Source organism: Python bivittatus, unplaced genomic scaffold, assembly GCF_059951505.1.
Source record: "Python bivittatus isolate LINGU-HERP-01145 unplaced genomic scaffold, Pbiv_v1 ctg000020_np1212, whole genome shotgun sequence".
NCBI lineage: Eukaryota > Metazoa > Chordata > Lepidosauria > Squamata > Pythonidae > Python > Python bivittatus.
The window spans coordinates 114516443-114541974 of NW_028277030.1; the positions used below are offsets into that span (position 1 = coordinate 114516443).

Sequence of the window (25532 nt, forward strand, 5' to 3'; positions counted from 1 at the left end):
AGTGATAGCTATGGTATTTCAAAAGCACAGTCATGACCAGCTAAATAATCATGCTGCACAATTCTGAGTGCTGAAGTCCACACACATCTGGGAAAAACTCAGGCTGGGGAAGGTGATACGGATGGGTCAATATGACTTTCCTACCTCAAAGAGTTATATGTAAAGAAAATATTTCTAGGATATCAAACATATAAAGCATGTACTTTATCATCAGCTCATGACCCCATTCAGTCAAAAATGATACTACTGAAAAAAATAGTTTGTATACAAAACTGTCACTTACTGGCAGATGTCTCTAAAAAAAAAAAAGTAAAAGGAGAATTTGACTGGAGAAAATCCATAATAAATAATCCTCAGTAATAAAACAAATAAAAATATCATACCTATACAATGCTGACCTGCTTTGATTTTATGTCATTTTTGAGTTTTAAATTAACTAGGTCTGTCCAATGTTTAAAAATATCTTGTGGTATAAACTTTAAGTTGTTCTATAGCATAATCCTATAGAAAGGTAGCAGATGTTTTCCACTTCCCTTACCCATCCAATGTCTTATGTCAAATCAAAGGTTTATTGTTTACAGGCCATCAAACATTATTTATGTGTACACTGTAATTTCCAAACAAGGTGTATACCATTTGAAAATTAGGGCAAAAGTATTGACATGACAGTGGCAGAAAAACAAATATATATTTTTAATTGCTCCACATCTATCTTGCCTTCCAACAAAATAGTTCATTAGTTGTGTCTATGATAGACTATATTTTAAAAAGAAAAATATAGAGGAACCACTCAGATTAAGAAACTTTCAGAATCAGGAATTTCCTGGATCATAATCACAGTTTTTCATCATTTCTTTCCTCTGTAAAAATACTTTATCCATTCTTCAAGGCACTATGATGTTGCAAGTCTTACAATTCAATCCTAAACATGCATTTCAGAAGTAAACTCTAGTACATACTTTATGGTAAGCAAGTTTGAAATTGGAAACTAACATCTATAAATAAAATCTAAATGTTTTAATTTTAACTAAAATGCAACTAAATAAGGATTTTTGAAATGCAAAACAAGGCTTGTGTAAAGGCAAATTAACAAGAATCAGAACTGGAAATAATACATTAAATTGTACCATTAATCATATTTAAGTTTGCAAAAGATCGTGAACAGTATTTGTTAACAAAATTACATTTCTTATGCTATACATTTCATGCAACACAGGAAAAATAATTTGGTAAATCTTTAAAATCAATCAATTCAGCATCACATTATAGTTACAAATTTAAGTAGTGAAACATGAAAGGCACTGAATAACAATTTAAAGACTACAGCTGAGAAATTTTAAGGAGGTTGTTAAAATTGTTGAAACCGGGAACATTACACATCCTTCGTTTGATGGACTTGTATCCAGTCATGCAATACTGGAAAGTCTTTGATCTCAAACGTAGCAGCATTCAATATTATTGTGGGTAAGAGTAATAAACATGTACTTGCTCAATCAGTCTATTCTAAGTACAAAAGGAAATGCATTGATCCTTTTTTTTTCAGCTTCACTTCAGCCAAAGCTGGCACTTGAATAAAAATTCATCAGTTCTAACTATGTTTATAACCAAAATAGATTCCATAGGCATTCTAGGTGTTTATTTAAGTTATACTCCCTTTTGTCATGATCTCACCACTATATTCATGGCAAGCAGTGTCTTGACCTTCAGTGTAACTGAAATCTTGCAATTGTTGAAAAGAAAGAAGTGAAACCATTTACTGCAAGAATTCTTGAGTAAGGAAGCTCATAATACTTTCCTGGATACTTCAACTCTTGTAATTCATGAAACTACCCTTTTCAAGCATGTGTGCATGTGTGAGGGAGAAAGAAAGTGAATTAACTGCTGGGACTAAATACATCTCAAGTGCTAGCAGTTTATTCCCTCATTATCTAAAATTACCCAAACCTTGTTATTCCCAGGTATTGTAATTCCCAAATTTTATCATCATTGAATTTCTAAAACTTTCCATTTAAAAAAATATTTATGTATTACTTAGATTTTGAACTTCCAATAACCATAATTCATATAAAGACCAACTGCCTTAATTAAAAAGCAGTTATGAACCAAATCCTTCCTTCTCTTACCTAAACAAAAGCACCTTTAGTATCACTGAGCCATCTGTGACAGAAACCGCCTGCAAGATTTCATCAGGTTCTCTAAACCTCTTATACTGGGTAAAGGGGGCTACTTTAGTTATGTCCAGGGACTTGTGGCTGTCCAGTGAATTGTTTTACTTTTTTCCTTTGAAGAATAGACCCCACCACCACCACATCACACTGCTTTGCCCTACCTCATTCATGGAATTTTATGGGGAAGTGAGATATTGTTGTCTTCTACTTGTAAACCTCCATGTTTTTTCCTCAGCTTCTTCCCTTTTTCTTCTGAGCATAGAAATTTTATTAAGGAAAGATGGAACAGTCACACAATATCTTTTGATTAGTACCATTAGAAACATCTATGTGGAAGCACAGTTTCAAACAATAGAACTCTGCTATTTCAAAATCACATATCCAAAGCTCCCTTGTGCAAATCTTTGGATCCTGTGCTTTCAAGCTGGCAAATGAGGAATCAGAAAATTGAAAAGTGCTCAGTGCTTACACTGGGTCCTATTTCATTAAGATCCAAAGAAGGCACACAATGAATAATCCTGCATCATAGATATGTTAAACTGAAGACACCCTCCCAGTAATTTTTAAGAGGTGAGACTTATACCTCTGGTCAAACAAGTTTCACAAGCTTTTGAAATAATACAAAAGCCTATTTATCAAGAGTGAAAGTTATGTGTCTCTACACCATAAATGGTGATTCTCTTTCAAAACAGCTTCAGCTCCCTGGGGAAAAAAAAATCCTGCTTAAAGCAGAGACCACAGAGAATCTGATAAGTAGTCAGCATCTAGCTTCTCTTGCATAGCAACTCTAATGGTCTTCAGAATTACACTGTCAGAAATGTTAAGTCACTAAGAATGGAAAAAATAATACCTCTACTACTACAAACCTACGTTACAATTTTTCTTTCCTATTGTTGGGCTTCCTTCCGCCATTTAACCATTCTTCTTTCCCCCTCCAAATCTGCTTCTTGATAGATCACCTACAACACACAGCATAGCACCACTAAAAGAAAAAGAACAATACAATCAGAGAATTTCATAGGAATAAAGAATTTACACAAAAGTTACATAAGTTAATCAAAATAAGGATAGGTGAGAAGAATCCTAAAAGTTTCATGATAAAGACTTGTGGTTGCTGTCTTCTTTATCTGGTGCTTTTAAAAAAAAATCAGTAATGTTAAATTAAAATGTGGAAGTTCGTATTTCTTCACAGCATTTTGTGCATTTTTTTGAAGAGGAATGTTGAACTTGTAATTTCTGTAGGAGTCTCTTAGCTGCACCAAAACAACAATTTGACATTCTGTGGGGCCCCAGTTTTACATTAAGATTCTAACAATGAATGCCACCTACATATTTGCTGTCCTTTTGATTCTTTCATCTCAGTCCAGTGGTTCAGTTCCTCTTCACCAGAACTGTTCAAACCTAAAGAAATCCAGCCTATCATTTCCTTTCGCTTCATGCTGCGTTTGTTATACACAGATAATATAAGTGTAACATCGGACAGCTGAAATAGTGCCACTTGAAAAATAAAGGTCTCCTTGTAGACCGGATTTGGCTGCCCTCTTCGGATGGATGTCTTGCATTTGGACATCTCTTGACCCATGGAATTCAGCAATGTCAGCTTAACAAATGTATCTACAGAATAGACAATTTGATACATGAGTTGTCTTGGATAAAACATTTCACCTACCAAAACACATCAGAATATCTTTAAGATTATGGTGTATACCATATTGGATTTGAATAATTGGTTAAACTTAATAATGTAACAAAAAGAGAAAAATATTTCATTGTGACTTTTACTTAATTGTAAATATCCTTTCATAAAAAATTGACTTAGAGGTATACCTCATAATCCTACTACTATCCCTTGCTCACTTGCACCAAGCAGACACATATAGCATTAACACTTAGCAAGCTACAACTGGCACAGCACTGTAAAGCATATTGGAGTTTTCAGTTCATATAAATAGGTGTATAATGACATGAAAAAAAGAAATTACAGGTAAAAGAATGGGACTGGAGTGCAGTGATAACATTACAGTGTTCATGATGAAATGTTTGCTTAAAAATCTCTCTGCATGGATGTGGTTTCTCTTCAAGATTTTTTATTGGACTTCGTACAATTAAAATGTCAAAATATAAAATTATCCACTGAAAAGTTTATATTTACTCATGTGAATGAAGTTCTTCATGCATGATTTTTGCATGCAAATATGTGGTACAACAAATAATTAGTACATAGTTGCTCTATGCTAATTTTAAAGAATAGCATGATATACCATACTATTCAAGTACAAAATCTTTGCAATGTTTTTGTATAGGAAGCAGTATAAAATAGATTTAACAAAAATAAGAGTTAAAGTATTCAGAGTACAATAAAAAATCCTATGTGCACAGAGGATACATTCCATTACCCATAGAGGAAAAGGAAGAAACTCCTCTCTATCTGAAGCTCCATGTGTGCACTGGAGCTACTAGACCATGGATATGAATTCACTGAAATAGCAATGACATTCAAAACTTTCATTGTAACTGTTGTGTGGAAGCACTTGGCCCAAGAAAATAGTAATAATTATTGAATTCAGTATGTATACCAATATTTGTTTTTATTTAATTTAAGAACAGAAAGATTTTCTGTCTTTTTGGGGGGGGTATATGCATGAATTTGGATTTTTTTAAAAAGAAATTTGGATTGTTTAAAAAAGAAATAATAAAATTGAATGTCCAAACATTTATTCACATGTTCATTTTACAAATGTCTGAAATACCACCATCCATAGTCAGAGATCAGCTCTATCTCCATTATAATAGTGAAATAATTATTGTACATCATCAGAAACCAACATGGTAGAAAGTGGTGGAGAGCTTTGAAGCTGGCAGATTTCTTTTGCATGAAAAAGACAACATCCAATTAGTCTCCACAGGAACTCACCTCGTATTATATAAACCTGTCCACCTATCAAGTGTTTTAGACAACAGAACAGTCCGTCTGACAACGGGGGTGGGGTGGAAAGCAGTAAAAGAAATAATGACCAGATGTCAATAGTTGGGTGACACAGGATCAAAGGTTAAAGTTTAAGAGGAAACACTATTCACCAGAGTGAAAGAAAACAAACCTTAGCAAATCAGTTTTAGAGAAAAGGATTGAGCAAAAGGATGAGCAGGTAGAATTGAATGAAATGAATTTTGTTATGTTCACTGTGTAATCTTTAATAAAAGAATTACACTGTTTCAAATAATGTGATATCCTAATAGTAATTTCTGTTGGGTTTAAAACACAAGAGCATGGAGATTCATGCAAAAGATCAGGCTACAAACTAGAAATCAAAGTATGTTCTTTAGCAGACCTTCCTCTTTTTCATGCAAACTCCAACTTTCTGAGTAAGGATCAATTAAATGAACTCAGAGTAGAGGAGGTCAATAGAATTACAGTAAGATAAATGATTGCCGAATTGCATTCTGTGTATACTGTAAACATAGTAATGAAATCTGGTTAAATTAATTTAGTTGGCTAATTTATACATTTAATGCCACTTTACTGCATCTTCCATCTGAAATCATGTTTTAGCTAAAATGCAAGCTTAGTTGATCAAAGTTTAAAAAACCAATTCAAAGCTACATGGTTTCTTCAATGCACATAGAGAGCTTCCCATAAGTTCAAATTTCCAATTCAAATTGCAATGTCAGGATAGCACTAAATAAACAATGATAATAAACAGAATATGCCCAACATGTGCACAAGATTCCCTAAACTGTAGTGTGAGCCCACATGATATGGAAAAATAAACAAAACAAACACTCTTTTTTTAAAAAAAAACTATCAAAAACATCAAAATAGTTTTTTATTGGTTTTGCAACAAAGGCCTTTTTCTTACTTGCACCTCACAACAGTGTGGACAGAGATTCCCCAGGAATCTCTTTTCTCTGCCATATCTCCATGACATTACCTTCATCTTGTCTTCAACCCAAACATGAGGTAGCTTAAAGTCATCCTTTGCTGTTCTGGCATTAAACTACTACTTTAAGCAGCCAACAGGCAATTTTACCATAGGCACAATCTGACATATTTTACTAATCATTTTGTCAGTTGTGCTGTCAGGTGTCTTCTAGGGGTTCTATCACATCAGTATCTATTGGCCTCTTAAAACTGGTACAGGTACACCTCTCTGGGGTCTGGGCACTGTCGTCTGAGGCCATACAGCTTTGAGCAGCAAAAGAGTCCTGCTTTAAAAAAAAACAACACTATACTTTTCCTCTGTACATGCTCTATACATCCCTCTGACTTGGAGACTTGGATTGGCCTGAATAATAGTTGATTAGATATGGCTGTATAGTAAAGCAGGAAAAAGAGAGACAATTCATTCTCAGTCACTTCTGGTACAACCCCTCTTCTACTGTGCCTGTCTACCGGTGTTCAGACTGCTTCTAAACAGATTTTCTGCATTTCCAGAAAAGCAGTAAATCTGTGATTGAAGCAATATGACCAATATCTGACTAAAGGTGGAGTTGCACTATGAAGTTGCAAAGAGAGAGCATGTGTGCACATGCGCGTGCACGCACACACACACACACACAAATCTGGAACATAGGCAACTGGCATTGGCAATGGGACTGCAAACTTATATCAGTTTAGTTTTCTGCTGGCTCAAGGAGAGGAGAACACTTTAAGCGAGCTGTGCAAAAAAAGCTTATAAATTGGTTTGATGTAATGAAGAACTGTGAAATGTAAGTTCTTCTTACCCCACCCACTGTAATTGATTGGTAGGTAGGTAGACAGATAGAGAGACACCACACCAAATGAAGGTCTGTATATGTGGACTGATCTATTGGCTTTGACTCTGTATGTCCTTGAGTTGCTTTCTCCACTGAAATACATATTCTGAAACTGCATCCTAGAAATGTGTTAGATTTTTGTATGGTCTTCTAGATACCTACCTGAAATCTATCATGTAAGAGACATTCAGAAACTCTAAGGAAATTTTGATTAGAAATAAGGAGTGTAAGAAACAGGAGGCATCTTCTAAAAATTCTGTACTTAGCAGACTCAGCAAGACTTTTAAAAATGTAATAATAGCTATGGAGGAGGGGAGATTTTCATTAGGACCACAATGTTTCCATTAATGTTCTGAATGAAAATTGTTCCCTACTCTGCAATAATTTCTAAGTGGGGGAGAGGGGTACCATGGGTGCAAATGAGAATTCAAATGATTACTCAGATTTTAGCGTAAGTTTCGGGTTTAGATCATGGCTGGGGAATGAGATATTTGGACTTCCTTCTTTATGGATAATGGTTGAGATTAAAATTGGGCTTCTCCACATCTAACATTAAATTTAAAAATGAAGTGTTAACCATATAGTTTGAGCAACACCTAGTGGGATCAAAAAGCAGAAGTGATTCACAAATAACCAAAAGTGTTATTATACACAGATAATATAAGCATAACATCAGTAAGCTAAAAGAGTGCCATTTTTATACTGGATTTAGCTGCTCTCCACACCTACTTGTTTGAGCATTATAGTAACCTTAAAGTACAATGCTTCTTTTAATAAAAGTGTGCTACCAAAAATGGCAGCTTTATGTCATGTCCATATCATTTATGCATATTTATTAGTATAATTTTCTTGGTCCTAGATCACAGTTAGAAATAAATTATTTAATTAAATATTTGCTGTCAAATTGGGTCAGCAGTAGATAAAAGGTCTCAATATTATAAGGACAGGGAGGTATTGTAACATTTTGAAAGCAGTATCATGTCAAGTGCTACATTTGGTGTTACCCAGAAGGGACCTGGTCATCCGAAATAGGATCTCCGGCCAGTTATCTACAGGTATGATAAAAATGGAGATGCACCTTTTCTGTGGCTGCCACAACCCTTTGGGACAGCCTTCCTCTGAGATTCAGAGGGCCTCCACCCTATTAGCCTTCTGGATGGCTGTGAAGACCTGACTTTTCACCTAGGCTTTTGACTAGGATAAACATGAGTCCAGCAAATTTAAGAGTACAAAGAGCTTAAGTGATGTTGCAGCACCATGGTTGGGATACATGGGGTTGTCATAGGGTTTGATCTGTTTTATTTACACTGTTTTTATTTAATATTATTGTGAATGCCTAGGATTATCTTGTATGAGATGGGCAGTCATATCAGTTTCCTAAGTAAATAAATAAATATTGGTCTTGTTTAATTCTACTTTTTCAAATGGACTTTTGTAGACATAGCATATAGGAATTGGATTTGGGTCCAGGTGTCAGGTGTTTTTCTGATCCCTTTTTGCAGAATCTGGTCACTACAAGTGTACAAAAAGTTAATTCAATCATGCCAATTGTAAATATATTTCTATCTTTAGCTGAGGCCATCTTACTAAATTATTTAATTTTATCCTTGAAATATATACACCACACAAATACACGTGACCATTCATGCATATTTACTTGGAATGAAGAATAAATACTACTTTTAATTACCACAGAGAATATCAAATGTATATTACACATGTTGATATTATTAAATTCTCATAGATTTATAACATCTTATTCTAGTATCATTAACTATGGTGATGGCAACAAATTTACATAAACATTTATCAGCACACACTTTTAAAATACATTGTAATTTTCTATAATGGCTTTGTTATGTGAGGTATTAATAGTTAATCATTAAGATAAAGGCAATTTATTAGCCAGTCAATCATAAAAAATTAAAAGGATCTTGTTGAATTGCAACCAATATTTAGAATTTTAGATTACTGCCATTTCCCCAATGAAAACATGAAACAGATTAGCTGATGATTACACTGTTTCAGTTTGACTGGGTAAGACTAAATGATAGGACTGAAGTCCCCACCAGTGAAATCCTCCCAAGCGCAGAAGTATTAAGATGAAAAAATATATATATTCTACTCACTGGGTGGTCTGTTTGCTGCCAAGTTTTTGAAGTGGCTGCCTTTTATCACTTCTGCTGCTAGTCTTCCAGTTGTGGCATTATAAAGCAGTCCGATGAGGATTTCTGGAGCTGAGCCATGTGCCAAAGATTGACAAGAGGAGATACTTTCACTGCAGGATGCTTCTGACATGCTCATTTGGGAGTCACAACCCTAGAAGCAAAAGCAAAGTTTTTGCAATCATTTTAAGTAGTCACAATAGTGAAGAATCTATTCTTAGTATTAATTTCTGGAATTTTTTAATTCCTAATTATGCATATCACAATGGAAATAAAAAAATAAAGGGGGGGAGCTGTAAGCTATCTTTTGACATTAAATTCAAACAAGGTCTCCACTTCCTATCACACCTTGTATGACAAAATAAGGCAGATCATAAAGGCTTACAGAATTATTTGGAAATGCTTAATACTGCTTTTAGAATAGAAATGTGTTTGTTTATTCACTGGGGTTATAGTCCTCTCTAAGCATAACAGACTCTGAGTGGCATTCAAATCCAATACAGTAATCAGATTAAAAATAAATACATAGAAGTATATAACTGAAAATATCCCAGGCACTATTAACAGCACTTTACATACAGGCACTTCCCTTCAAGGGGATCAAAGTAACATATCAAGTCCCAAAGATATGTTATAAGAAAAGATAGGCCAGAAAGGGGAAATGCACAGCATCATGACTATAGGATACCGGCTCATTTGTACACATACAAGAGCAAATGAGATATGGCATTACCACATTTAATTTAAAAGGTTATTCTATGTATACAATTAAGGGATTCTCCCACCTGCTATTCCAGTACTCACACCTATTGCCCTTCTTTCTTCCAGCAGAAAACCAAAGAATGCAAAAGAGGAGGGGGAGGAGGAAGAAGAGAGAGTGGAGATGGGGTAAGAGGAAGCAATAACTGCATTGGGAAGGGAAGGAAAGACAAAAAGGAAAACATTATTGGATGGAGATCAAGGGAGGGGATGAAGTAACTGGACAGGAAAAGAAAGAGAAAAGCCTGTTTAGCTGTTATAAAAAAAGATTACATTCACAAGGCACAGCTTCTTCCAAATTATAAATATTCTCCAGGCTAATCTTCAAACAAAACCATGCTTTGCAGCAGTTTGTATTTCTTACTTATTTTTTCTCAATAGGTTCCTCTGTTCTTATCAGCAAAATGTTCACAGGTAATTAGGGATGGGGGTGGGAGTTGTCTTTCTATCCATAATTCCAATAATGCATATAATGACTCTTTTCATCTAACGTGCTCATTAGAAAAATGTAAACTGAACCTACTGGAGGTGGCTGCTAATTATTGGGATCGCAGAGAAGTGGAGGTGGCTTAACCCCTTCTTCTCTTATTATTATTTAAGTTATATCCTGTCTTTGGTGAAAAAGTTAGAAAATTCTGGATACAAATACATACAATGATACAAAAAATCTTAAAGATTAATGTTGAGAAGAAGCCAGAGCTTTTTTTATTGAGACTTATAAATAGACAATTAGGAAAAAAACTCACGGAATATTGATTTTATATATGGTAACTGCAGCAAGACTATTATATGCACAACAATGGAGGAATACTGAAATTCCTGCAATGGAGGAATGGGTTGTGAAGATGTTGGAATTGTCAGAAATGGTGAAACTGACCTGTTCGGTCAGGGATAAAACAAGAAGTATCTTTTTAAAAGACTGGAAACCTTTTATGGACTTTTTGCTGAAAATAGAGAAAAGTGAAGTGATGATTTATGGATTTGATGACTGAAAAAGGACTAAACAAGGGGCTGAAAGGATTTTTGTAATATTAAGGAGGGAGGTTTAGATAACAAATGTGTTAATTTCTGTTGCAAAGAAGGTCAGAAAATACTTATTTTTCTGGATTTTGTTCTCCTAGTTACTGTTCTTTTTTCTATCTTTCCTTGTTTGTTTTTTTGTTTCCTGCACTTTTTTCCTTAACTTTATTTCTTATTCTTTCTCTTATTTTTTCTTTTAGATTTCTTTCATTGTTTGAAAAAGTCTTTAATAAAAATATATATTTTTTAAAAAGTTATATCCTGTCTTTCCACCAAAAAAAGATGAGGGTTGAAGAAAAATAAAGACCAAATAAATTAATTATAATTATAATTACAAACATAAAGCAAAAGAAAATAATTATGATATAATAAAACATTACTGAAAAGATAGATGTGTTCATTACAAATTTCTTCTGTGAAGTTACCTGTGACAGTTCAGGATGATTCATCCTTATGGGACAATGGTGCAAAGACTGGAATTTTGAACCACAGATTCCCAGATCCCAGTCGAACACTCTATTGGACTTATACTTATTATAATAAGTAGACGTATTATAAGTATTATACTTATAATATTTGCCGGTGAGATTGTTACTGATGTATGATTCTACTCATTAGTCACCATTTAATCCAATACTGTTTACATTAAATGGAAACTGTTCTCCAAAAATTTCTTAGTTCTACTAAGATCTTCTAAATACCAAAATATATTTTGCTTGTTTTATATACATGCAAAAATGTGCTCTACCACTAAGCGGTGATTGTTTCCCATATAACTGTAATATGTGCAAAATGTATAGAGTTATTTTGTGAGACATTCTCTTTGCTTTTTCATAAAAACAATTTGAACTTCTGGAAACTCAGAATTTTCCCCCTTCCAACAAACCTATTTGGTATAGATGGATAAAAATAGCCCTGCTAGATCAGGCCAAAGCCCACTTAGTCCAGCATTTTGTTTCTCCCAGAGCCAACACTGTCTCTGGACGCTCATAAGCAAGAGATGGAAATACATCCTGCTCCTGCAGTTGTTTCCCTGCAACCCGTATTTGGAGGCACATTGCCCTCAACCTGAAGGTAACAAGAATCTTTAAGGCTAATAGTCCTTGATAGATTTGTCCTCTGTGAATTTGTCTATTCCCCTTTTAAAGCTGTTTAACTCAGTGATCATTACCATGTTTTGTGGATATTGAATTCTATAGATTAATTATGCACCTTGTTTTGTCCTCTGTAAATCTCTTTCAATCAGCTTCATTGGATGACACCTGGTTCTTGTGTTTTAAGAGAGGGAGAAGTTTTTCTCCCTGTCTACTTGCTTCCTGCCATACATGGACATACATACACGATTTTATACACCTTAACCATGTCTCCTGTCAGTTGTGGTTTTTGCCAAGGTAGAGTCCAAAACATTATTTTTTTGTATAGAAGGTCTGATCATTTTGGATATCCTTTTCTGCATATTTTCCAGCTCCATATCCTTTTTTCAAATGTAGTGATAAGAACTGTATATAGTATTCCAGGTGCAGACCTACTATAGATACATATATTATAATGTTTGCATTTTATTTTTAATCCCTTTCCTAATGATCCCAAGTATGGCATTTCCCTTTTGCACAGTTGTTGTACATGGAATCAACATCCTCCTTGAGGTATCCATTATGACCCATCTTTTTCCTCGTTACTTACAGACAGTTCAAGCTCTATCAGTGCATATGTGCATTTAGTGTGTATATGTGCATAATTTTACACTTACTGAAATTATAATTGTATTTGTTAATTTCTTAACCATTAATCCATTTTAAAAGATCCTTCTGGATCTCTTCACAATTACTTTTGGCTTTACTACCCTTAATAGTAAAATTGGCTATCTCACTGCTTACTCATAACTCAGGATCATTTATGAGCATATTAAAAAGCACCACTCCCAACAAAGATCTTTGAGTGTTTCCACTTCTCACTTCCCTCCACCAAGAAAATTCCTCATTTATTCCTATTCTTTGTTGATTTTTAACTAGATAGCCATTCATAAAATAACAAGTTATTTTTTGCAACTTACTCAAGAGTCTTTGTTGAGGAACTTTATCAACGTTTTCTTTTCCTTTCAAGATCCTAGTATATAGTGGGGATAGGGTCACTACCATCCACATGCTTACTGACATGTTAAAAACATACTAGAAGTTTGGTAGCAGAGAATTTAGTTTGTGGAATCTATGCTGATTTTTCTTCAGCAAAACCTATTCCTCCATAAGCTTAGTTATTTTTTCTCTGTTTAACATTTCTGCCTGGATTGCCTGGAACAGACATTAAGCTGACTGGTCCATAATCTCCTGGATCTCACCTGGGTCTCTTTTTAAAAACTGGGATCACACTGGCTATCTTCCAGTTCTCTAGCATTGATCCTGATTTGACGGTCAAGTTACATATTTTTGCTAGGAGGTCAGCAATTTCACATTTGAGTTTTCAAAGAACTCTCTGGTAAGTGCTATTAGGACCTGGTGATTTTTACTGTACAGTCTCTTAATTACATTACAGTAACTAAATCATAACCTCTCAAAACTGTCACTGTGATACAGTTTCACTATCTCAAAGCTGACAGTCTTCATGGTGGAGAGTGAGCCTAACATAGATGAGTTTCAAACATGATTATCGTTCTCTTGGTTCAGTTATGAATGTTTATGTTATGTGGGATGATGGGAAAGTCATGCAATATGTTCCAATATCAATCATAAAACAGATGATTTGACCCTAATCAGACACTATTTCAAAAGTTCAATTTCAGGTAGCAATATCCTGCTCTTTGGAACATTCTGCCCCCGGAGGTGCGATTGGCCCCCTCACTCCTGGCTTTTTAGTAATGTTTTTAACTGATGTTTTATGTATTTATATATATTTATGTTTTTAATGTTTGTTATGAGTCGCCCATAGTTCCCCCATTGGGGGGAGATGGGCGGTTGAGAAATCATCATCATCATCATCATCATCATCATCATCATCATCATCATCTTCCTACCACAACTGACAGAACCTGCTACCACTGACAATTTGTGTAACAGAGATACTCATTATTTAATATCTTGCAAGAAAAGTGAGGCTCTGATAGAACAGTCATATCCAACCTTGTCTCATATATCCTACCTAAAAGTGCATTACTGTAATACTCCAGAGAAGCAGAATTAGCTTGACTAAACCCAGTATGGTAAATATGATAGCACGTTAAATACAGCTTTTGGAAATCAGGGTGTTTCTGCATGCTTCCCATAACTAGAAGCAAAGTCGTTTTAAACCAGGCATTTTCTTTCAGAAAGCAGGGGCAGCCTGTTTTTTGTTTGCTTGGTTTTTGTTTTACTAGCAGCATCTAATTCAAATAGGACACGCAGCATTTCCCTTATCCTTCTTCTTAGAAAAAAAACAGGTCTGAAAGGTCAGTGTAAGGCATCATGTGTCGGCTACTGGTGCTAGATAGTTGGTAAAGTCAAGCTGAGTTGAGTCAAATCTTTCTCAATCTCAGCTCAGCTTCTGGTAGGTACATGGCATTTCCATATGGCAACAATATTCCTTCTCCCTAGATGTTTTTTCAACTCCCGCATCTAATCTATAGCCCTGGGATTTCCTGGTGGTCTCCCAAGCTAGTACTAATCAGACCTAACATCATTTTGCTTTTTTCCCCTAAGATTAGCCAAGTTTGTCAATGTGATGTTTTCTGCTATGAGAAACGTATCTTATAAGCATATCTTAGTGTTTCTAGCTGTCTGTTAAATACAAAAATGGAATCAGAGAAGACCATCAAGGGGATGTCACTCTATTCAGTTCTCTTATATCTGATACCTGCCTGCCTTCTTGAAGTTCTCTTTGAGCTGATTTCAGCTGTGTTTCACTCCGCAGTAAAGAGTCCCATGGACATGCTATCTGTCTTTCTCAGGCTTCCAACCAGAAGAGTAAAGCAGACATAGCATAGGTATATCCATCTCTTTATATATTCCTTGGGTATCAAGAAACAATGAACTTCCTAGTGACAAATCCTTTCATATTTTCCAATTGATTCTTGGCCTAAGTTTCAATTTGGTTATTCAGATATAATCTGATATCTTCCACAGCCTGAAATAATAAGTAGGCATTTTTATTAGCACAAGTTGACATAAAGATGCTGATGACAAAAATGCCATTGGCACTTGATTGTTCACGCAGCATCTCTGAACTGCAAGATCTTTTCTCCTTTTGGCAAAATCAAAAATTGACTTCTTCACTAGTGGTATAAAGATCTACAGGGGGAAATGCTGACTTCTCACAAAGCAGATATATCAGAGAACATGCCTCAAACAAATACTCTGCTATGAACTAGTTCCTCTGCTATAAACATGGAATCTTACATTCCACCATGTGTAATGTGTGAATGCAAAATCCACCAATTGACTCCACCAGAAATTTCATAAATGTCCTGCTTTTGATACTTTCAGACAATCCTGGAAATTCTCATACAAACCAGCAACAGAAAAGCTGGTCCAAGTGTACAATTCCTTTTACACAGGAGTTTATTCCCATTACTGAAACGATCAATTTGCCTATTGGTTTTCAGAAACAAGGCTGAAGGTCAAGGAAAACATTTCCAGTCAACAAATCCTTTGACAGCATCTGCAGTAAAAGTTTTATTATTAATAGTTTATTTATGGTACAGTGTCAGTATAGGGTAAATAAGATTCAGTCTGAATAAAATGTAGAGCTGTAGACTTACCATTTTATGAAAAATCTTAAGAAAGACTGCCTGCTGCTTCTGCTGCTCTAACGATACAGTTAGAACATTAACACAGACAATTATCTCAGTGCTTAGTATTTTTTTAAATTAAGACTTTAACTATATTCTTATTTATCTTGAAATAAGATCTACTGAACTCAGCATTGTAACCATATTGTGTGAAAAAATTTAAACTTCTCAAGGGCTTTTTTTGCAATTTGATTCCCCCCCTCCCCATTCTTAGGAGATTATATGTATAATAAAAAAATACATATTCCTTCCTTTTTGTCATGATCCAATCCTCCGCCCCCCCCAACAACACTACTTAAGGTAAAATCAAATAAAAAACATAATTCTTTAACTGAGTATAACCAGGAGACTGAAACATTTCAATATTATTATGAACAGACTTAATTTATTACCACAGAGTCTATAAAGTTATACTAAATTTTCTTCCTGAAATCATAAGTGAGATTGGAAATATATACATAGACAAATTATTCTACAGACAAAAGCATCACACGATTCATAGATTGGCTTTGTTCCCAAACTATTAATGTACGCTGAAAATGAAATGACAAGCAGAATTGATATACCGCAGTAAATCGGTGTTCCAACTTCCTCAGTAAACATTTGACGAGGTAACAATAGGACACTTGGGCCACTTTTCTCATTTGATACTTGAGCTACGATACCTTTATAAGATTTCTAATAAAACTTATACAGTATGTCATAGTGAGATAAAAATTAAGAAGATAAATTATTTCATTTCTCTGGAATATGCTGTGACAAGGCAGTGAAATTACTGCTTAGCTATTTTTTATATACTGATGTCTAACAGATAGATATATGTCTATCATATGTCAGCAACTTTCACTTATAAGCCACAGACAACTTTCCAAATCAGTGCCTGCCCTCCCATGAGGCACATTTCAGATCTCAAACGGGTGACTAGAAAGAGCAGGGCCCAAACCCATCCATTATTGAGAAGTCACTCACAACTATCTATGCAACAGCATCTACACCTATCTGCTTCAGAGTGTCCCCAGAGGGAGATGAACCTAATATGTCACTAGAAGGAAGGTTCCCTTGTAGATGCTCTAGATCAGTGTTTCTCTGCCTTGGCAACTTTAAGATGTGTGGACTTCAACTCCCAGAATTCCCCAACCAGCACATTGGCTGGGGAATTCTGGGAGTTGAAGTCCACACATCTTAAAGTTGTCAAAGCTGAGAAACATTGATTTAGATAGCTCACATGCTGTCTTTCTATATAAAATGCCAAAGTTGGAAAACAGCTAGTGTGTGTCTCTAGACTGGTCAGTGAGGAAGAAACCAGGACTACTTTTCAGAATACCCAACAGATGACTTGTTTTGAGGGATCTTTCCTCAGAAGGAGGTACTGTGAGTGAGAAGGCAGGCATACTGTCATGCTATAGCAGCACAAATGGTCTGACAGTGCTTCATTCTGAGGAAGGGTCCCTCCATGCATGGTACTGAAGGACGAGATTATTTGTAACGTGAGCGAGGAAGGAGACAGTATGTATTTCAGTCCTAGGGGCTAGGGCATCATGTTCTGGCACTGGAGCTGCCAAAACTATCTAAGGTAGTTTTAAGTGGTTTAAAGGAACACAATCTAGATATATCTATGGATACTTTATCTACTGAAATCCAAGATTTTAGACAGTCTCAACTCACAGCTAGATTATAGGCTCTGAATATTCTTACCAAAGTGGTGGACATCTTACAAGTTTTTGGCAAAGTTTAGAGAAAAAAATCTGAGCAAGTTATATTTAAATTGTAACTAGTTTTTTTAAGGCTAATATGCAGTATTATAAAGAAAGAAGGCATATACAATAAGTGTAAGCAATGTATAAGGCTTTTTCTAAGATTATACAGTCTTTAAAAAGCAAATAGCCGTTCTTCCTGATGCTGCTTTCCTGTCTCACTGCAGAGTATTTGATCCAGTATCACCTGTACTACAAGATGCAGAATGAACATGGAAGGCACTATAGTCTATTATTTTCAAGTTAATGCAAAGGAGCTAGATTTCATCTGGTTCATAGCTTTACTGTTACTGTGGTCTGTCATTTATGTCATTTTTCCTGAATTTTTATTTACCTGGAAGAACTTCTAAAATTAATTTCAGATCAGAGTTGTACTGCTCCCAATAGATTTATATTAAAAATAAGGCAAATATACATGCTGCTTTATTTATTGATTTGATTTGATTTGTTAAGGCTGCACAAAGACTCTAAGTGGCTTACAAAACATCAAAAATATAATTAAAACACAGTTTAAAAACATAGCATAACAAAATGTAACTGCCCAGACAAGACAACAACAATAACATTCAAAAAAACAGGACAGAGGCTGCACAAACAGGAGCAGAGCTAGGTCTTAAGGGACTTCTTACCATACATATCTGTGGGGGGAAGCTACACCAGAGGATAGGGACTGTGACAGAGAAAGAAGCTTCCTCAATCCTACAAGATGACAACATTTAAGTGAGACAGCCAGTTTGGTGTAGTGATTAAGGCAACCAGGAGACTGGGAGTTCTAGTCCTGCCTTAGGGACAAAGCCATCTGGGTGACCCTGGGCCAGTCACTCTCTCTCTCTCAGCCCTAGGAAGCAGGCAGTGGCAAACCACTTCCAAGAAAACTTGCCAAGAAAACTGCAGGGACTAGTCCAGGCAGTCGCCAGGAGTCAAAAACTAACTCAAAGGCACAAAAAAAAAGGAAAACAAACAAACAAACCAGGAGCATACCCGCTCTGTCTGAACATACCAAGTGGGCAGAAACAACTGGGGACAAGCAGTCCCTCAGATAACAAAGTTCTATGCCATGAATAGAATAGAATAGAATAGAATAGAATAGAATAGAATAGAATAGAATAGAATAGAATAGAATAGAATAGAATAGAATAGAATAGAATAGAATAGAATAGAATAGAAATCTTTATTGTCATTGTACAACTTGTACAACAAAATTAATGCCACCCCAGTGCAGCTTTAAAAATATAAAAAACCATAAAACACATAAAACACATAACACACATAAAACACATATAACACGACCTTCACATTCCATATTGCACAACCCCTGATGCTGCATTAATACTGCCCTATACGATAGAATTCAGTATAGTTGCAGCTCTAAGATAGAAGCTATTCTTCAGCGTATTGGTCCTTGTCTTCATTATCCTGTACCGTCTGCCAGATGGTAATAGTTCAAAAAAAGAATGTCCCGGGTGGGATGGGTCCTTAAGAATATTTTGAGCCTTCTTAAGGCAGCGGGAACTATAAAGTTCTTCCAAAGAGAGGAGAGGGCAGCCAATGATCCTCTGGGCAGTGGTGGTAACCCTCTGGAGCGCTTTCCTATCTGCCACTGCAGTTAGCAAACCATACACAGGTGCAGTAGGTTAAAATGCTCTCAATGGTACAGCGGTAGAAGGTCACCAGCAGTTTTTCATTCAGTTGGTGTTTCCTGAGAAGTCTCAGGTAGTATAATATCTGCTGGGCTCTCTTAACCAAGCCTGCAATATGAGCGCCCCAGGTCAGGTCCTCCTTTATGGTAACACCCAGAAACTTAAAACTGGCCACCCACTCCACTCGGTCTCCATTGATAACCAGGGGCTGGACATCTAATCTATTCCTCCTATAGTCCACTATAAGCTCCTTGGTCTTATTGATATTAAGAGCCAAATTATTGTCTCCGCACCACGAAAGCAGCCAGTCCACCTCATCCCAGTAGGCAGATTCATCTCCTTTGGAGATAAGCCCCACCACTGTTGTATCATCTGCGAATTTAATGATAATATTGCTGAAGTGAGTGGGGGTACAGTCATATGTATAAAGAGTGTAAAGTAAGGGACTCAACACGCAGCCCTGTGGTGAACCAGTGTTGAGAGTAAGAGCTGAGGAGATATAATTGCCTAATCTAACCCTCTGGGAGCGGCCAGACAGGAAGTCCAAATTCAAGAACAGATTGAATATGGAAGCTCAAGATCCATAAGTTTAGACACCAGTCTATGTGGAAGGATTGTATTAAATGCAGAACTAAAGTCTACAAAAAGCATCCTCACATAGGTCCCCCGCTGTTCCAGATGAGACAGAGCAGTGTGGAGAGTGATGGCTATAGCGTCCTCTGTGGATCTATTAGTTCTATATGGAAACTGATGTTTATCACATGTATGCGGAAGGCAGGAAATGATGTGCCTACAGACCAATTTTTCAAAGCACTTCATGATGATAGGCGTGAGTGCCACTGGTCTGTAGTCGCTGAGGTTGTTAATAGGGAACTTCTTTGGCAGCGGAACAATGATGGAAGCCTTCAGACAGGATGGAATAGTGGACTGGGATAAAGACCGATTAAAGATCTTGGTGAAAACCCCAGCCAACTGGTCAGCAGAGTCTTTAAGCACCCGGCCAGAGATGCCATCAGGTCCGGCAGCCTTTCTAGGGTCCACAGCCCTCAAAATACTCCTCACCTCATGCTCCTCCACAGTGAGGCAGGGGCTATATTGGACTAATGGCTGTACTCTAGCTGCCTCTGGTGGCTCCACTTCAAAACGGGCAAAAAAATGATTCAGCTTCTCTACCAATGAAGCATCCCCGCCAGCAGAAATGACATTATTCGGTCTATTGTTGGTAATTTGTTGAATCCCCTGCCACACCTGCCTTGTATTGTTGCCATGAAAATGATCCTCAATCTTCCTCTTATAATCTGTCTTGGCCTGCCGAATGCCTCTGTTCAGACTGGCTCTAGCAGCACTGTATTTTGCCCCATCACCAGACCTGAAGGCATTGTTCCTGTCATGCAGGAGACGCTGGACTCCCTTAGTCATCCAGGGCTTCTGGTTGGGATAGATCCGGACGCATTTGTCCACAGTGACAGTATCTGTGCAGTGTTTAATATAGCACAGAACAGCTGCAGTGTGCTCCTCCAGATCTGGATGGTAAAAGATATCCCAATCTGTCTTCTCAAAACAGTCCTGAAGTTGTTGAGAGGTATCTTCAGGCCAGGATTTCACGGTCTTTATTGTAGGCAGAGCCTGTCTCCTGAGAGGGGTGTATGCTGGTGCTAAAAGCAGTGACATATGGTCTGACTGCCCCAAGTGTGGTAATTGTATAACCCTGTAGCCATGTTTAATGTTGGTATATACTTTATCCAGTGTATTTGCTCCTCTAGTGGTACACTTAACATGCTGATGAAATTTGGGGAGCACTGTTTTTAAATCAGCATGATTAAAGTCCCCCGCTATAATATGCACAGCGTCAGGATACTTATTCTGCTGATTACCAACAATGTTGTGCAAGAGTCCCAAAGCTACGTTAGTATTGACATCAGGTGGAATGTAAACTGCAGTAATCAAGACCACACTAAACTCCCGTGGAAGGTATATGGGTCTACATCTAACAGTCATATACTCCAAATCCATGGAGCAGTGGCTGGCTACAGTCTTTGTATTGGTACACCAGCTCTTGTTCACATAAAAACTTAAACCCCGCCCCCCCCTTTACTCTTGCCAGAGTCTCTGCTCCTATCCTGGCGATGAGCTGTATAGCCCACCAGCTCAACAGCTGTGTCCGGAATAGCTAAGTGAAGCCAGGTTTCTGTAATTAGCAAAACGCAACAGTCCTTGATGAACTTGTTCCGTACAATCTGCAGCCTTAATTCATCCATTTTGTTGATAAGGGATCTTGCATTAGTAAGGAAAATACTTGGAATTGAAGGCTTGTATGGGGACTTACTCAACTTAGTAAAAATGCCAGAGCGACAGCCTCTCCTTTTCCTTCTATGAAGGGCTTTATAGGTGACAACCAGCACTTTAAATTGCACCTGGAAGCTGACTAGCAACCAATTCCATTTGTCTAGCAGTGATGACACACAGGTATAACAAGAAGTGCCCATTACTGCTCATGCTACTGCATTTTGAACCAGCTGTAACTTCTGGATGATTTTCAAGGGCAGCCCCATATAGACCATGTTGCAATAGTCCAATTGCGAAGTAACCAGTGTGTGAGTGACTGATTATTTGAACACTCACAGTCATACTTCTCAAGTCTTGCTAATACATATGCCCAATGACATTTCTATCTTGTGCCAAGACCTGTTCTGCATTTTGAAGTCCTTAGCTGGGCTAGTCACACTTGGTTTAGCACTTGTAAGATTAATCTGAATTTACTTTAGGACCACAGAAAAATACTCAAGATTTCTTCATGGAGTTCTATAGGAACTGCACAGGTGTATATAAGGATCCTTTTAGTGAGCTTCAACACTGTGGAAAAGAGTTCAAGACCATGTAATTCAGAGTGAGCCATATGCTTTCTATTCTAAATGTTAATACAAGAACATTAAGCTCACATATCTATTGATTTGGGGAATTTAACACACAGTAGAAAACTAGGCTCCACTATTTCCATGCTAATGAAAACTGCAATATCTTTAGAAGCAGCAGCTCCCAGTTTCATTTGATTCAACAGATGTATTTTTGTCACAGAACACTGCATGTACAGAAATATTTGAGTAGTCCATATAAAGTGTTTAATGTTGGTCCTTACTCCTCCCAAAGGAGGGTCAGAGAGAAGTGAGTTCTCTAAACAGAAATATTCAGCATACTGTATGTGTTCAGATATCCATAGATAGATAGATCTCTCTTTTGAGTGACAGAGTTCAGAGACTGGGCAGACTATCACTCAACTCCTGCGAATGGGCTCGTGAGTCTACTGAACAGGCCACCACAATTAGTATTATTTGGGCCTGTAGCCCACTGGACAGCTTCCCTAATTTTGTTGCTATTGAAAAGGCTCTCCTCATCGATTTTCTACTGTCTAAATGAATACTGCAATCTTGTGTAGGGTCTCTAGTGGAAAATGGATCCCTGCCCAGAGCAACAAAATGGGCAGGGTTGGGGAACAAAGAGGGAGAAAGGAAAAATATCAGTCTCCTTTAAAGGCTGCTGAGGTCATTTCCCGTGACTTAGAGATCAAACTCTACTCCCTTGCCATTGCTAAATTGTTTCCTTATATCCCAATTCTTCATCAGATGGATGCCTTTGGGACCAAATGAAGCTGAGAAGAAAGAAAAGCCCTTCTTTTCTAGATGGCAGAGCTAAGACTGAGTTGAAAGGGCTTCCTCCATAGGATGCAGAAGTCTTAGCCCTGCCTTCTGACTGGAAGAAGTGGAATTAACCCTTTTCTGTCAGCTCCATCTTTAATGACTGGGAATAACTTCTAGCCATCCAGTTGACAGATGCTTAAACTTGATCAAAGAGTGTTCTGCCACTGAAGGACACTGTTCTGCATAAATTTTTAAATTAAAAAACAATGGAACAATTGAGATTTGCAAACAAATTATCCCACTTAAGAAATGAGACCAGATAATTCAAAGCTAAACATTCTAGTGAAGAAATTTAAATGAGGACTAACTCATAAACAATAACAATACCTTCCTTCATTTTCCACTCTCAGTAGGCTAGAAAAAACCTGAAATCTAAGAGAGCTGGCTGTCCACAAAATTAAGCTGTACTAGATGATCACAGTATTGGACAGCTTTATGTCTTCAAAGTAAACACAGAACAGAAGAGTTTTTAATAATGAAGAAATTTATTATTAATGGCTTATTTAATTAACCATTTAATTAATGATATTAGTTGAAACCACTGTGACTCAAGCAATCATGTGAGTTCATAATTAAAAAGACAATTCATATTATATGAAAGATTTCTACCATGTTACCACACTATACAGGACACTGAATGCTATTATTATCATCATCATCCCCCCACGTTAATCCACTGCAGGATGAAGTGCTCTTACTGAAGATTATGAACTGTACTGGTCCAGAACAGGTTGGTAGACAGCAAATTTTTGACTTCCCAGTTTAGGGTTGAAAGAAAATGACTGGCTCAAAGTCACTCAGCTGGCAACTAAGGGAGGACTAGAACTTGGATCTTCCCACTCTTAGTTCAGGACCTTAACCACTATACCACACTGGCTCTCAACTGTAAATATATGAAGAAAAAAAATTATGTAGAAATAATAAATTTTTAAAAATCTAACAGAAGCTTAGGAAGTTTAAAACTTAACTGGTTTCCTCCTTAAAAAAAAGTATTTTCCTTCTTTTGTGCCTTTCCCACCATTACTAACAATTTCTTTTCTTGCTGTCTCCAGATTATTAGTAGCTCTTGATTTGAGCTATAGTTTTTCACTTATTCAGACAAGCCATATAACATTATTTCAGGTGGCTCAAACATTCTGCCTAGTAATACATATTCTGTGTTGTACATCTTATGACTACTCTTGCAGTAGTGGCCAATAAATATATTGGGTTTGAGCCAAAATTTGTTTCTGCTTGTCATAGCAATCCTTGAATGAACTTTTCCTGAAAATGTTCTCAATGGTAGAAAGGAATAGAAGGCAATTTCTGTTCCCCATCCCCCACATTATTCTATTCGGTCATCCAATTCTCTAAAGTACATTGGAGAGGCATGTGGGGATGAAGGAGAAGGGGAGAACTGATACAAGCCGTGCTTATTTCCATTCTCTCAGCGAGAATCATCCTCTGAATCAGAAACTTTCTGTAAATTCAAGACTGCCATTTGCAGAAATTAACAACCAGACCCAACATAAAACTATATGCATATCTTGAGCTGAGGCTTTAGTTATTGCTCTTTTAAGATTTCCTTAAGCAACCTCACAGATGACAGTGATCTCAGACATGTCAATCAAAAATCTCATAGTGTGCTCTTGTTCTCTCAGGTATTGGTATAGGTAGAATGATGAGCCTCTATTAAAGAGAGGTGTCTGAATGTTGCTCTTACATACTACACAAAACATTTAAGTGGCTTGAAGAATGCTTCCAGCAGAAATCTTTTTACATTTTATGACATTACTACAGTCAGAAAATACAGATTGAACTGTATCTTTCTTATTCAGAAGGTTGAAGACTTAATGCAGCTTGGAGACTTTTTAAAACTGTAACAGAAACGACAGAAACTGTTCTGATATGTGACTTACTTACGTTACTATTCATTACACAGTCTTGAGGTAAACTACTGTCATTTTAAGCTGACTAAATTATATAGAAATGTATGAGAAATTATTGTATATAACTTAACATTTTTCAAGTTGTAACAGCAATAGACTATTACGGCAATAGTTCTCAATGTCACTAAGTTAAATGTAGACTATTTATTATATCAGGAGCCAATGCTAATTTCCTAACTGTAGTGTAAAAAGCACTGCACTATGATGACAAGTATTTCAAAGTAGCAATCTACAGTCCCTCCCTCCCCCTACCCCAAAATCATAATGAGAACTTCTTGTTAAAAATCAAAGTCTACAGTTCATATAGAGAATGGGGGAGACTGGAGCTTAATTAGAAAGTATATGAATTAGCTTTGAATTCGAGTCAGCGTAAAGGAGTCTAGTAGCAGCTTTTCAGACTAACATATTTTATTAGAAATGTTATCAAACTCCTTCTGATTTTTGTTACCATAGACTAACATGGATCTCCTCCTACAGTGTGGTACAGCGGTTAGGGTGTTGGATAAGGACCAAATAAACCCAGCTTTAAGTACGTATTCTGTCAAATAGGCTCATTGAGTAACTTCAGGTCAGTTACCTATCTTAGCCCAATCTACCACAGAGAATTTTGTTATGGGGATAAAATTGGAGCACAGAATACTCCAATTTTGTGAATGCTGTCTTGAGTCTGTAGAGAAAAGTCCTACTGATCTCAGTGACGCTTCTGAACAATTACATACAGAATAACACTACAAGTCTCTAGAATTATTTGCCTCAATGCTTTTAGTGATCAAATTAAATTAAAAATATAAGTTGGACACAGACTGGATTTTCTGTAGTCTTTATGACAACTAATTTAGAGAGAAAAAGAGACAGAAATTGTACTGAAAATCATGAAACTCAGGCCAGAATT

At 36.6% G+C, this 25532-nt stretch overlaps 1 protein-coding gene across 2 annotated transcripts in view; it reads right to left on the minus strand.

Annotated features, from left to right (window-relative positions):
- Positions 1-581: 581 nt before the first annotated feature.
- The window catches only part of SYT14 (synaptotagmin 14), an 85369-nt gene continuing 60418 nt past the window's right edge, over positions 582-25532 (minus strand). For both annotated transcript variants that reach the window (XM_088147196.1, XM_088147202.1), the window contains 2 exons: positions 9053-9242; positions 582-3782 (listed from right to left, as the gene is read on the minus strand). In XM_088147196.1, coding sequence (XP_088003322.1) covers positions 3469-3782; positions 9053-9242 — 504 coding nt within the window. In that variant the 3' untranslated portion in view covers positions 582-3468. The remainder of the gene's footprint in view (positions 3783-9052; positions 9243-25532) is intronic.